This window comes from Thamnophis sirtalis, unplaced genomic scaffold, assembly GCF_051295495.1.
Source record: "Thamnophis sirtalis isolate CommonGarterSnake01/CBP01778 unplaced genomic scaffold, rThaSir2_p1.2 scaffold_8, whole genome shotgun sequence".
NCBI classification, from domain to species: Eukaryota; Metazoa; Chordata; class Lepidosauria; order Squamata; family Natricidae; genus Thamnophis; species Thamnophis sirtalis.
The window spans coordinates 43895416-43911148 of NW_028261388.1; the positions used below are offsets into that span (position 1 = coordinate 43895416).

The following is a 15733-nucleotide window of genomic DNA, read 5'->3' on the forward strand; positions in this document are numbered from 1 at the left end:
TTCTGCAAATATGTGCTGTCTTTCCAAGCTTAATACAAAACTCTTCAGAGGTTAAATGGGAAAAAAAGTTTATTATCTACTCAAAACTACAGCTACCACAATTAATATATTTCCAAAGCAATTCAAATTATACTTACACATATCTTTACATACTATTAAGAATGTACAAATAGTTCTTTTTAACTTTACTTAATTATGAACATTATGTCTGTTTTTTAATAACAATCAACATTATGTACGAAAAGACAAGGATATGGAGCTATGAGAACTGAAACATAGAACTAATTGAAACATAATAGCTCTAAATAGAAGCATAGAATATAATCAGAAAGTTAAAGGTGTGGAATACACAGTGGGATTGATTTTTTTTTTTTAAGTATCGGAGATCATTATGACAAGTAGAATATGCGATAGCTACAAATATTCTGTAAACAATTGGACTTATGTGCTAAGTAAAGCCGATTTTTTTTCTAAATTTATGATGTTCCTGATGAAAGAAAACTTGCATTTCTTTATTATCCTCATGTACTGGCAACTGTCTACAAATAATTATTAAATAGGAAATTTCTTCAGGATATATATCCTATAATTTAGTATTTTATCCAAATTTAAATTTATTTCAATAAAATTTAATTGACAGTGTGTTGAGTCTTTGAAAGTGTCCATATAATCCTACTCATTGAAATTGCTTTATTCCTGTGCCTTCTGTATCCCTTTTTCAAGAATTTGGAATAGTTTCTATGGAAGCACATATAATTCACCTGAATATTTTTGGAACCCACCTACAAAAATTATTGGACATATGTCCTAAAAACTAATTTTAAACAAGAAAATGACAAAGAAAGTGGCTGGTATGATGAATTAAGCACCATGTTAGATGTTTCTATCTGTCGTTTTCTGTGATTTCTAGAAATATAGATTAAGGGTAAACTGTTAAATACTGTAGAATATATATTATGCATAAATATTATTACCATGCAAGCAGATTTTATTAATCTGAATTCAACTAAATTTAATAGAAGTAATATCATGAAGATAAAAAAGGAGATAGAGTATATCTCGTTACCATTATTCTACTTATGTCTTACCTATAGTATTTGCACAAAAAATGTTCAATTTGTATTGCCTTACATAGATGTTAAAATGCTGAAGAGTAATCATCATTTTTAACATAGAATTAGACTTTATAAAAAATGAATATAGAAATTTTAAAACCGGAACAGGGAAATTAGACTTCTTGAAATATTATGTTATTAGGACTTTGTTCAACAAATAAGATGGTTAAGCAATCATTGTTAATATGAGATTTGGGGATGGCACCTCCAAATGCCCCATATAATTAAATCTTTCACAGTTAAAATGGAGAAAGCAGAAAATAAAGTCATACATGGATGAAATATTTACAATATCATCTGGCAAAGTTTAACCTAACATTAATACTGGCTAGGGTAGAAAAAAAAATTAAACACTCTGAGCTGACATTTCAAGGCAAAAGAGCTTTGTGAAAGGCTATCTCCAGTAGGCCACATTTTCCAACTACAAATAAAAACTTCAATGCTGCCAGCCGAGTCTCATTCCTTTTTCTGATAAGCTTTTCCTCAAATGTGAATATAGACTAATCCTCTTTTAATAAGTATTACCTCAGAAAAGATAATCAATGTTGAAAATTTTACCAAAACTTCTGCTTGTGTGGATGATTCTGTTGAACAAATTATATTAATCTACACTATTAGTAAATATTTAGCTATTCCTTTTTACTTTGAATTTAAATTAATTTATTACTTGCATCAGAATGTTTAATTTCCAGAAGGGTGCATACCTATTGTTTGTAAACAAAGATGTAATTTTAATTCAGATTGACATAGTCATAACACACTTCTTGATTTCTTGAAAATGGATGTATTAATAAATTCAGAACATATAGGAATTAATTCTCATCTTTCAGTAGATATCCACTGCATATATAAAAAGACATAATGCTTATATTCTGTTTTCCATGTTACAGATACAAAACATCCAGAAAAAGAAAATACCATATTCTTTTTCAGTCCTACTGGCTTTAAACAATAATTTTATTTAAGTAAAGATAATTTCATCTTGGCTATGGGATGATTTTAACACAACCATTAATAACTTTGTGGATGCACTGAGACAAGAGGGCAATAATTTGCAAGTGGATAAGATATTGTTCTGCATTCCCAACATAATCCACAGATCAATGATTTTCTAATGTACTCCAATTCAAGTATAATCCAGGTGTATAATTTCTACTTAATTACTTCAGGTTCTGCAAAGATATTGAGTGCCACACATAAGGATTTTGGATAACTGGACATATGCTTGTAATATAGCAGTGTAGTAGAACTTTGGAATTTTGCTATAATGTTCATTGGTTTTTGTAGGGTAAAACGCCTTTTGTATTCTAAGATTGAAAAGATAGATAAATCAATTTTTAAAACTTAAATGTATACTAGATATCTACATCAACCAATATAACATCATAAATCTGGATGTGAGGAGAGATTAAACTTTATTTCCATAAGACAGAGCCTCCACTGCAGACAAGATATTCTTGATGAATACCTGATTATGTATGATCCTTGTTTCTCTGCTATTATTTTGTTCACCTGCCTTTTTTGGTAAGTGAGAATAAGAAAAATATTATGAATTGAATCCCTACATGTCAGGCTCCTCATGCAGAACAATTTGTTCATATATAATACAAAATAAAGTACTATTTTGATAAACAGTATATTAGCACCACACTGGATGTACGAATGAAGAAAACTATATTATTATTATTATTATTATTATTATTATTATTATTATTATTATTATTATTATTATTATACAATTGTATCACAGCGGCCAGTTGTTTCGCCGGATTTGGCATTGGTTACTAGTCGGGTCCAACCCAGGGGCCTAGGACGTCGTAACGTATTTTTGTAATATGCGTGCAGATCCAAGCAGTGCGGCTTTTTGCATTTGACTGATGGTGATTTTGTCAATTTTTAACTGTTTTAAATGTAATTCCAGTGCTTTTGGAATAGTAGTGTGCCAATTACCACTGGAATTATCACTGCTGGTTTGTGCCATAGTCGTTGAATTTCGATTTTTAAGTCCTGGTATCTTGCGATTTTTTCATGTTCCTTCTCGGCGACCCTGCTATCACCTGGTATTGCGATGTCTATGATTGTGACCTTATTTTTCTCAACCAGTGTGATGTCTGGTGTATTATGCGCCAGTATTTTGTCGGTTTGTATATGGAAATCCCACAAGATCTTGACCATCTGATTTTCGGTGACTTTTTCAGGCTGATGTTCCCACCAGTTTGTTGCTGTTTTAATATTATAATTTTTGCACAAATTCCAATGGATCATTTGTGCTACTGAATTGTGCCGCAATTTATAATCAGTCTGTGCGATTTTTTTACAGCAGCTGAGTATGTGATCAACAGTTTCATCAGCTTCTTTGCAAAGTCTGCATTTGGCATCATCAGAGGATTTTTCGATTTTGGCCTTAATGGCATTTGTGCGGATAGCTTGTTCTTGCGCAGCCAGGATTAGTGACTCTGTTTCTTTCTTTAATGTACCTGTTGTTAACCATAACCAAGTTTGTTCACTGTCCACTTTATCTTTTATTTTTTCCAGAAATTGGCCATGCAGTGCTTTGTTCTGCCAACTCTCCATTCTTGATTTTATCACATCTTTTCTGTATTCTTGTTTCGTCTGTTGGGCCTTCAGTAGATTTTTGTTCTTTACTTCGATTAATAGATGTTCTTGACTTTCTTTTAAATAACCAGCCATTATTATTATTATTATTATTATTATTATTATTATTATTATTATTATTATTATTATTATTATACAATTGTATCACAGCGGCCAGTTGTTTCGCCGGATTTGGCATTGGTTACTAGTCGGGCCCCACCCAGGGGCCTAGGACGTCGTAACGTATTTTCGTAATATGCGTGCAGATCCAAGCAGTGCGGCTTTTTGCATTTGACTGATGGTGATTTTGTCAATTTTTAACTGTTTTAAATGTAATTCCAGTGCTTTTGGAATAGCACCCAGTGTGCCAATTACCACTGGAATTACCACTGCTGGTTTGTGCCATAGTCGTTGAATTTCGATTTTTAAGTCCTGGTATCTTGCGATTTTTTCAAGTTCCTTCTCGGCGACCCTGCTATCACCTGGTATTGCGATGTCTATGATTGTGACCTTATTTTTCTCAACCAGTGTGATGTCTGGTGTATTATGCGCCAGTATTTTGTCGGTTTGTATACGGAAATCCCACAAGATCTTGACCATCTGATTTTCGGTGACTTTTTCAGGCTGATGTTCCCACCAGTTTGTTGCTGTTTTAATATTATAATTTTTGCACAAATTCCAATGGATCATTTGTGCTACTGAATTGTGCCGCAATTTATAATCAGTCTGCGCAATTTTTTTACAGCAGCTGAGTATGTGATCAACAGTTTCATCAGCTTCTTTGCAAAGTCTGCATTTGGCATCATCAGAGGATTTTTCGATTTTGGCCTTAATGGCATTTGTGCGGATAGCTTGTTCTTGCGCAGCCAGGATTAGTGACTCTGTTTCTTTCTTTAATGTACCTGTTTTTAACCATAACCAAGTTTGTTCACTGTCCACTTTATCTTTTATTTTTTCCAGAAATTGACCATGCAGTGCTTTGTTCTGCCAACTCTCCATTCTTGATTTTATCACATCTTTTCTGTATTCTTGTTTTGTCTGTTGGGCCTTCAGTAGATTTTTGTTCTTTACTTCGATTAATAGATGTTCTTGACTTTCTTTTAAATAATCAGCCAGTGCATGTTTTTCCTCTTCAACTGTTTGCTTCACTTGTAATAATCCTCTGCCACCTGATTTTCGGGGCAGATATAGTCTATCAGTATCACCACGTGGATGTAAACTGTAGTGCATTGTCATTAGTTTCCTGGTTTTTCGGTCCAAAAGGTCCAAATCAGCTTGTGTCCAGTTAACTATGCCAGCTGTGTATCTTATAACTGGTATTGCCCAGGTATTTATGGCCTTGATTGTATTTCCAATTATTATTATTATTATTATTATTATTATTATTATTAGTATTAGTATTAGTATTATTATTATTATTATTATTGGTTGCATAGTCAGCCCCTGAGTTTAGTGTGGATGTGGCATTTTTGTACATCTGTTGAGACTTTCCCAAGGACAGTGGATAGGCAGATGTTATTGTTTAATAATATAAAAGGTATCACCACAGGATGTAAATTGTTTATTATTATGGTCTGTACAATCGCAAGATGTTTATTATCATAAATTGCCCAATTATCAGATATTTAAACTGGATTTGGCATTTTTATACTTATTGAGTCCTTACCAAGGACCTGGGGTAATGTATGTCACATTGTTTGACAATATTAAGGGTACTGTCACAGGATGTAAACTGATCCAAGTAAAGTTGTCTTTTGCAACTGATGATTTATCAATGCCAATGGTTTTCAACTGGTAATCCAGATATGTTAGAATTGTATTTTGCCAGAGTCATTCTATTTCTATTTGCAGTTCTTTGTATTTTGTTACCTTCTCCAGTTTTTTCTTTTCTATTCTGTTGCCTCTTAATAGTACTTTTTAAGCTGTAAGTTCCTACCAATTTTTCATTCCTGGAAGATAATTTTTACAGATGATCCAGTGAATCATTTTGTTGACTGTATTATTTTGTTGTTTATAATCAATTTGTGTGATCTTCCTGCATGAGCTAAGTATATGAACTACTATCATTTGATGATTTTTGAATTCTGGCCTTGATTGCATTAGTTTGAACTGTTTGGTCTTGAGCAGGCAAAAGTAAGTATAGTTTCTTTTTTTAATGCTTCAGTTGTGACCAGTTTCTAGATATTGTTTTTATCTATTTTCCTCTCCTTCCTTTATATACCAAGCCAGTGCATACATCTCCAAAAATGTGTTTGACATGAAATAAACCCTTACCTGCACTTCTGCAGGATAGATACAATCCATAAATATCACTATGGAGATACATAGTGAATAGTCATCATTTTTCTTGTTTTTCAGTGCAAACTGTCTATAATTCCAGTAATAAATAGTTTCACAAATATAGTCCAGGTATTGATGACTTGGATGATCTTTCTACTGTTTGGATTTATGGGCTAGAATGTTCATGATAGTATCAAGTATCCAGTTTTCCTACTGGGATTATTCCCTTCTTGAAATGTATTTGCATTCAACTTTGAGGGTGGACTTTTATTTTGATACAGAATATGTCTACAATTAGAGAACTAATTCCAGATCCTGAAGCTGTCCCAATGAAATAAACTTGTCCTTTTGATCAATATTATTTCTTAAACAGTTGGCATTTATCCACCTTGAAGAAGTCTATTTTCCATTGTGAATTCATAAGGTTTTCTGATAAATAATACTGCAATGACAGATAATACTATTTTTCTTCCTAGGTATGTTTCTAAACTATATTTCTCTTTCTCCAAACAAGCAGTCAGAAAACCTTAGCACAGACAGTCAAATGTTTTCCTGGTTTATTGTGGACTATTAAAGGGAGTCATATGGTTAACATCTTTACACTGGACATCACATGCTGTGAGGTTTTGGCCACTATCAGTAAGCACTTGTGATCTCCTGCTGAGGTTTGAAAGAGACACAAGTAAAACAAGATATAAGTGAGTTATCAAAGCTGAAAGAGAAAGAGAGAGAGGAGAAAGGGAGAGAGAGATGGAGCTCTCAGAGACATCAGAAACAACTCAATAGCTAAATTTAGAATGAAGAAATTGAAAAAGTTGTAAAAGCTGGTTTGGTAAAAGTTAAGGACATAAGCAAATTAAAATTAGTTTTTTATGAAGTTAAATAAAAAGTAACTCAATAACTACTTATGTTATTATTTTATTAAAATGCATTCAAAACAAGTGAAATAACCACAGATGTATTATCCACTTCTATGTACTATAAATACCACTCTATATTATTATACAGAATTAACTAGTGAAATTAGTCATTAGACCATATTCTCCAAATCGGGAAGAATTTCCAGAACTTTTAATAAGTTCAAAATGTAGCTACAGAATTCATGTTACTTTAATTCAACAACAGCTTTACTAGCTATAAATTGAAAAAATGGTGATGTTTAAGTGAAGCTTTAGATCCTAAAGTCATAAAAATATGATGTTCTCTAACCAAAGATTTTAGAAGCCTTTGTTTGACAGAAAGTTCCACTTGAGTCAGTTGTTGAACATTATGTTGGCTTGCACTTATCATTTGTGATAGATTGTAATTGATGATTCTGTCTCTTTGGTTGCTTCTATCAAATTGTAAGTTTCAAATATTTTAAACTCATTATGATTCTTCAAAACAAATAAAAGCAAAATATAAACCTTTTAAAATGTATCTATTCATTTGTGTGCTTTGGAATGCTCACTTCAAATACTCTGAATTTATTTGAAATAGACATAGATAAACATTTACTAAAAGATTATTATTGACTTAATAATACCTATTGCTTTCCATGAGCATACAGTATGTACTATGGGAGGGTTCTTTATGTGCTATTATTTTTTCCCCATATAATTTTATTGCACTCAATTATATGTTAGATTTTATAAAGGAGTTCTAAGGAAGTAAATTTTGAATCCGATTTTACAAATATTTTTATTTCTATGACATAGATTTCATAAATCTATAAATATGTATAATTATATAAATGTTTTCAATTAGAATGGGTTATGTATGAATAAGTTATTGCCTGCCATGTGAATTTAAGGGTGTTAACTTTTGATAATATCTACCGTATAATTAAACTCAAAAAATCTACAAAAGCAGGAAACTATAATATAGATTATATCTATATTAAACTATAATATAAATTACCTCAATTTTGCAAGTTTGTACATTCGTACTGTATCTTCTGCTTTCACTTCAAACAATGCCTATTAAATTATTTTTAAATGAATAATTAAGAATAAAAAATTAACAAAGCTGAAAGTGTGAGCATGGATTTTTAAGGATAGATATATTAATATTATAATATAGCATTCTTTTACAATCACTGGTAAAATACCACATTAGTATGACTTATAAACAGAATGCTGATTCTTGCACGCACGTTTTAAATTATTTTATAAATTGAATAATTATAATGGATTCATTTGTATGGTGCTGGGGGAAAGAGAACTAATGGACAGTACCTGCAGGGGTGAAGGTGAAGGACTGTACTGCAAAACAAGAAAAGTAAATACATTGTGAGTTATAAAACTCTTAAGCAATGCCAATTACAGGGCATGGCTGTCTTTCAAAAATAAATGCTACATGTTGTAAAATCAGGCTCAAATTATAACAATTCACATTTAAGCATTAGCAGCGGCCATTAATAGAAGATTGAACATAAATGCATGGGTTTTTATATGTATATGAAATAGTTACATGGACATGCAAGCTGGCAGCATATAGATGCTATATTTTGCTTTCAAATGTAATTGATTATGAATTTTCATTATCAGGCAAATGCAACATTTAACAATAAATATAGAAGTGTGTATAATATGACACACTTTAAAGTGATACAGGAGTTAATACCATATGCATAAATTTTGGAATGAAAATTATACAGGTATTATGTTTTTGATCATGGTTTTATGCTGACTAAAAGTATATGGTTGCCAGAAAAGAACCATTTTTTGCATGCTTTAAAATATATTTATTCTGAGTATATATTTTGCATATATGGTAAACCTACAAATTGTTAGATGTTACAAAACTATTTATAGAAACATGCTGTTATACATAACAGAGATGTCAAGCAATTAAATGAGATTTGAAGAAGTATGTATTTAGCACATCTGATGTTTCTAGATATCTAAATAAAGCAGCAAATCTATTACTCCTCCCTTAAATATGTAAACATGGTTATTTAATCATTCTAATGGTGATTTATAAAGTAGGGAAGTAACTTTACTTTATAAAATTTATAAAGCAGAATTACAGCAAATCCCTACCGCCCACCATAAAAGCTGGAACGCCCACTAGTGGACGGTAGGGATCAGGTTGACTACCACTGTTCTAGATAATAAAACATAGCTACCTATAGTGCCATTGAGCTTATTTATATAATTTTTGAACAAAATTTATCTACTTCCTTAAAAAAGAGAAAGTTGGAAGTGCTATATTTATTGTAAGGAAAAGGAAAAAAAATCTGCAAACCAAACATTGATTTTAAAATTATAACCATAAATGTATGTAATCATTAAGAAAAAAAATAAGAAGAGTCTGAAATTTGATCTGAATAGCAAACAGCTAAAGTTTCACTGTATTCAAATAGAACATGAATAATACTTTTCTTCAAAAATAATGAATCAAAATTGTAGAGAATTTCACAGCCTTCTTATTTTGTTGCAATAGAAAATGCAATATTAATATTCTTGCTTCATATTAGTCTTAATCCAGAAGGCAGCATGAAGAATATTAAAGGTCTTTTGCTTTATACTGATTTCAGTTCAATATAACTAAGTGAACTAAGCTGATGACCATAGGGCCCTTATAAAAAAAGTGTTTTAATGTAAATTAACTTTTTAGGTGCTTATTTTAGGCATTTTTACATTGCTTTCAGACCATGGAACCAAAACCTTATGTGATCTAAAATAATAGAAAAACACAAGAGAAGATTCCAAAATTTATCCTTATGCGTTTCCATTTCTTTCATAAATAGAAAAATGTGTCCTGCACTCATGTGAATGCTCTCAGTTTTTTATAATGTTTTATCAAAAATAAGTAGAATGTTTATTTACAATGTATCCAGTATTATCAAACAAAGTTAGATTGCCTCTAACTCAGCTATCATTTAATTACTTAATGAACACAAATTAGGACATCATTAGGACAAAATCAGTACATTTGAATGTACTGATTCTCTTTCATTCATTTAGGGTGGAAAGTGAAATCACATAATGAAGACATATTGGTCTCCACTTCAATTAATTTGGTTATGATTATATGATTGAAAATAATGATGATTTAACAAGTTGATGTTTAGTAACCTGAGCTTATCAATTCCACTTTATTTATATACTTCCTTCTTTACTTTTGCAAATAAATAAGCCTGCTGAATTTGTCTTTTACTTAGGGAAAAGTTGTATCTAAAATTCTTGGGCTTCTTATATCAGATGTACTTATTGGATGAATATTAGACAGCTTTCTGGTAGCAATGATGAAATGTTATACAGAGCAATGCACTTAAAGCTTTTCATATTCTTGTTCTTTCACAACATAATAAACAACATTCAATCTGCTCAACTCCTTATTCTGTGAACTAGATATATTCTTGCTGAATATTTATTGTAAACTAAATTCTTGTTCTTACCTGCATAATTGCTAAGGCCTTTTCTCTTCTTTCTGCGCCAATAGAGCCAGATACTGAAACCCATAAGTATAACCCAGCAAGCACCACCAATTCCAGCAATAAAGGCAGGTTGCTTGACAACATCCGTAATTTGTTCTGTTATGCTATTGTTGTTTTCAGTGATGATGACTTCATTACGCCCTCCTGGATAACATAAATAATTGGACTAAATAAATAAAATAATAATAATAGTGCATAATAGCAGACTATTTATGGCAGGGGTAGTCAACCTTTTTATATTTACCACCCACTTTTGTATCTCTGTTAGTAGTAAAATTTTCTAACCGCCCACCGGTTCCACAGTAATGGTGATTTATAATATAGGGAAGTAACTTTACTTAATAAAATTTATAAAGCAGAATTACAGCAAACCCCTACCGCCCACCATGAAAGCTGGAACACCCACTAGTGGGCGGTAGGGACCAGGTTGACAACCACTGATTTATGGCAAGATAAATAAAGTCTAAAAATGTTTTATAACAGAATAATGAACAATTGACTTAAAAAAACAACAACTTGGAAGGTGTCCAAAATCTTAAAACAGTCCTACTAAAGCAGCTCTAGGCCCATGGAATTCAATCTGCTCAACTCCTTTTTCATTCTGTGCCACATAGTAGATAACTGGGAACATTTTGAAGGTTACAAATCAGTATAACCTGCAGTGTTTTGCAGCACAAATATTAAAGGCGGAATGCCTTGATGCAATCAATAGTCTTTAACATTGATAGCTATTGATAAGCTGCTCCTCCATTAACTTATCAATTCCTTTTAAAATGATCCAAAGCATCTGAAATAATTTAACTATGTGTTGTGTGAAAAAGATTTTCCTCCTGCTGATATGTAATATTCTGGTACTTAATTCTGTAGTTTTTTAAGTTCTAACATATTGAAAGTTGAACTCAGACATACTGCTTTTCACATTATCCATGCTTGCTATCCATTATTTCATAGCCCTCTATACATCTCCATTCCAAACTAAAGATTTCAATGGTCACTTTTCTCATGAGACATTGTTAATTTAATTCTCATTAGCTTATATGTGAATGTGATTTTTAGAGTCAACACTCATGATCAATGTTAATCAACCAACACAAAGAAGTAGCCCTTCAAAGTTATGCTTCCACCTTAATTCTCATAGGGAAAAAACAACTTTCCTTCAAGGTGGTAAGTGAGGGTTGTATGACTGAAGACAGAACTTGTATGACTGAAAGATCCAAATCAAGTTAGAAAATTGACACAACGTGGAATTAATGAGTTGACCTAAGAATAGAAAGCCATGGTTCTGGTTCCATTTCAGCTGATATTTTAAAGTTCTGGGTGACAGCTATTGTGGGCAAAAATTGGAGGGAAGAATGTTATGTATACAATGGAAGGATATAAATTTAATTAATACTATAATACTTTTCCTTTGTTCTGAGCAAGGACAATGTACAATGTAAAGACATACTCAATTTTGTGACTCAGTTGGAACTCAGTTTGAGTTCCAATTGCAGTCCTTCGTTGATATTTTGATTCATGGCTGTTTTATACTCTCTTATTCTAAATTTCCCTGTTGTAGCTTGTTTTTTGACATAAGTATCTGCTAAAATTGGAATGGGACATAAATATTGTCCAAAATATAAGAAGTTTCTATAGAATTGTCACTAAGACAAATTTTAAAACAAATGCATTATTAGGGGGGGAAAAACAAATTGCTCCCAAATTAATTTTAAAAAAGATAGAAAACAATTTAACTGTTTTCCTTCTGGAGATATGTAACAGTATAAATTGCATAACAGTGAAATTCTTACTAAAATAACCACTAATTTTATTTTGCAAAGTGGATACTGTGAAGAAGCACTTTTATTTATTTATTAGATTTTTATTCACTTTTATTACAAAATGGAAAACATACATAATATTCCTTCCTCCTCCTGTTTTCTCCACAAGAGCGACCCAGTGAGATGGACTGGGCTGGGAGAGTAATTGGACCAAAGCCATCCAACTGAATAATGTTGAAATAAAGTGTTTAAGATATTTAGAAAAAACATCTTATAGTAAATGCGTTTTGTACCTAGCTTATCTACTATGAGCAAAATAGAGTTCATGTTAATGGAATGTTCTGAACTAGGGTCTCTGCTCAAAGCCACTTCTATGCTCATAACCCAGTGTTGGCAAACTTTTTCAGCACAGCATGTCAAAATGGGAGTGTGTGCATGCACCTATGCTGGAAAAAGAGCAGCCATGATGATCTTCCAGTTTCTGGCACACGCTTTTGCACTAGCCACCTGGTCTTATGACTTCTGTTATGCATGCATATACAAAGACCAACTGGCCAGTGCACATGCATGCATCGGAACTTGGAAAGCAGCCGCCTGGTGTGCATATGCACACCGGGAAGATGATCTTCTGGTTTCCGGCACATACATGTACACTGAGCGGCTGCTCTTCCAGTTTCTTGTGCTCCTGCATGTGTGAAGACTAGCTGGACAGCACTCCGGAACCCAGAAGAGCAACGGATGACAACCTACGTACCTAGAGAGATGGTTCTGTGTGCCACTTCGCCATCATGGTCATAACCTCTATTGTAGCTTAACTTACCGCAATACACTCCATAGGGGCAGCCCTTTAAGACCATTAAGAAGCTTCCTCTGGTGCAGAACATAGCAGCACAGACAGTTAATAGTGCTGTTATTCAATATATGAAACACTACTATTCTGTGAGTTGCATTGACTTCAAATAGGCTTCCAGATGGTAATCACTTCTAAAATCTTTTGTGGCTTTGGATGGCATTATTTATGAAATTATTTCTCCTAATCCATCAAGAGGCACTTGCTTAACCATCACAGTTAAGGAATGTGGCTGATAAGGAACATCATTCCCTCCACATTGCTCTAGTCAGGCTCCTGTTGGCCTTTTGGCCCTGAAAACATGATATTGGGGCTGAGTCTGGGGTCTAAGAGTATATATAAACCATCTACTAGATAAGTGAATGGTGGTTTTATAATACTTGGTGATGTGATTTTATTTGTTTAGTATTTTATGTATTTTATTCATGCGTGTGAGATAGGCAATTATATAAATTGATACAGTACTGCTTCACAGTCTCTGAAACTCTGCATGTTGTAGAAATTGTATGGAAATCAACTAAACAATAATTTTTCTGATTATTGATATCTATTATTTAATATAATCCCTCATACCTACTATTGGATGGTAAATGTTGGGATACCAACATTTATCCCTCCACATATTGATTCATTAGGGTTTTTTAATGAAATAATGGTGAAATCATAAATAAAAACAGAATATATAAAAGTTTAACATTATTGTAATTGCATCCATCTAAACTATTATTTAGTAATCTTATATAACTGTTTTTATAATGAATAATACAAATAGTATCTATTACAAAGAACAGTTTTATTTATCTTGTTTTGAAAATCACAAAATCTCTAGAGATGACTCATTTCTTCCCATTTACTGGAAAAAATGTTCATATAATGAACACCCAGTCTAAAAGTCATTAACAAGTAAATTACAAAGTATATAGGCTCCATTTTGGTTAATAGGATTAATTTGCTGTTTGAATGGCTCAGCAGAATTAGGCTCCTTTCCAGTCTGCCACTGAATATGGTCAATTTTGTAATCATTAAATTGTCTAATCCCCAAATAAGCCATTTCCTGAACAAATACATTCTGTATTTTGAAAAAAAATGTGTAAATGTATCATTTAAAAGGTATGGAATTTGCCTCCTTGATCATGAAATGAAAATAAACTAATAATTTATTAAAATATATATGTATTCAAACTATCAGATTTTTAAATTCATTAAATAATTCACTTTATTGCTTTTTCTTTAATTTTTTAATGAAATATATTTTTTCAAAAGCGAAGCTATAGAATATATGTGAAAGCCATGATCAAATTTGAAACAATTCAAATACCATTTTAGTTTGCCTTGCTTTAAAAACCATGTCATTTTCAAGTTTATTAAAATTTGAAGTTTATTTCTAATTAAGCCATGTCAGCATATTGGTTCTAATCTTAAGTAAATAAAAATAAGATTATTTGTTAAACTGGATGCAAATACCTAAAGACTAGATATTTCCAAATTCTATTTTTCCAGTGCTGGAGCAAAGAAACAAAAATTCTTTTTGTAAATGAGTAGCTGTAAGTAGTATTAATTTTATTTCAGGAAAATCTGCATTTTTATTTCAACACTTTTAAAGCACATTTTTTAAATTATAGCTGCCTAATTCAAGAGCAAGCTTTTGCTGCTATAAAGTAATTCCAATTTTGACATTAATTTACCATTCCATCCCAACCTGTAGTATATTACAATGCAGGCTAAAGTAATTTATAAGAAAGTGTGTGGAAAAATAGGGACATTATTCTGCAATAACCATATTATTTGTTTTTCTCCTTGTGTAAGTATCTTTTGAAGTGCTTTTCTGAGTTTTCTGAATTTTAGTAATGTGTAGCATAAACCAGCAAAATACAAAAATTACAACTGCTTTAAATTGAATATGTTTAAAAAAACAAATTATATCAATAGGCTATATAAAATGTAGCCAGTTTCTGGTAAATTAAAATAAAGAAACATTCTGATTTAATGGCAATGTTTCAAAAGTTTTTGATCATTGGGATAGGTAGATAAATATGAAATATATTATTTAAATATTTTTCCTAATGATTATTTAGGCTGATGAAAATATGGTAGCTTTCTACTTTCTAGCTCATACTTCAAAAACAAATATGGTAAGCATTTTAATTGAGGGCCCTACGGCTAAATCCTACAATTATAGGAGCCAAGGTGGCGCAGTGGTTAAATGCAGCACTGCAGGCTGCTGCTAGATCAGCAGGTCAGCGGTTCAAATCTCACCGGCTCAGGGTTGACTCAGCCTTCCATCCTTCCGAGGTGGGTAAAATGAGGACCCAGATTGTTGGGGGCAATATGCTGACTCTCTGTAAACCGCTTAGAGAGGCCTGAAAGGCCTATGAAGCGGTATATAAGTCTACTGCTATATTGCTACAAGTAAGATGTAAAAATCACCTTTTAAATGAAAAATACTTTAGATATGAACCTAAATCATTTATTATAAGTAATTTTATTATAAGTAATTTATAGATTATGTTTCAGTAGTAGGGGACTGTATTGTTCTTATGCCCTTCCCTTCAGTAGTTTTTATAGACATGGAACCATATGTAGGATATTGAGGTTTTTTTGCTGCTCTACAATGCTAAAAGGCAACTTAGTGATTTCCAAATTGAAATCTAAATAACTTGGATGCCATAGGCTTTTGAATAGTAATTTACCACTGTGTAAAGCTATTGAA

General features: G+C 31.9%; 1 protein-coding gene across 12 annotated transcripts in view; it reads right to left on the reverse strand.

Annotated features, from left to right (window-relative positions):
- ROBO2 (roundabout guidance receptor 2) overlaps window positions 1-15733 on the reverse strand; it is a 688225-nt gene that overhangs the window by 43684 nt on the left and 628808 nt on the right. For 6 of the 12 annotated variants that reach the window (XM_087721517.1, XM_087721514.1, XM_087721515.1 and 3 more), the window contains 2 exons: window positions 10375-10557; window positions 8207-8233 (listed from right to left, as the gene is read on the reverse strand). In XM_087721517.1, the coding sequence (XP_087577643.1) occupies window positions 8207-8233; window positions 10375-10557 (210 nt within the window). The remainder of the gene's footprint in view (window positions 1-8206; window positions 8234-10374; window positions 10558-15733) is intronic. The other 6 variants (XM_087721518.1, XM_087721525.1, XM_087721520.1 and 3 more) reach the window with 1 other exon arrangement.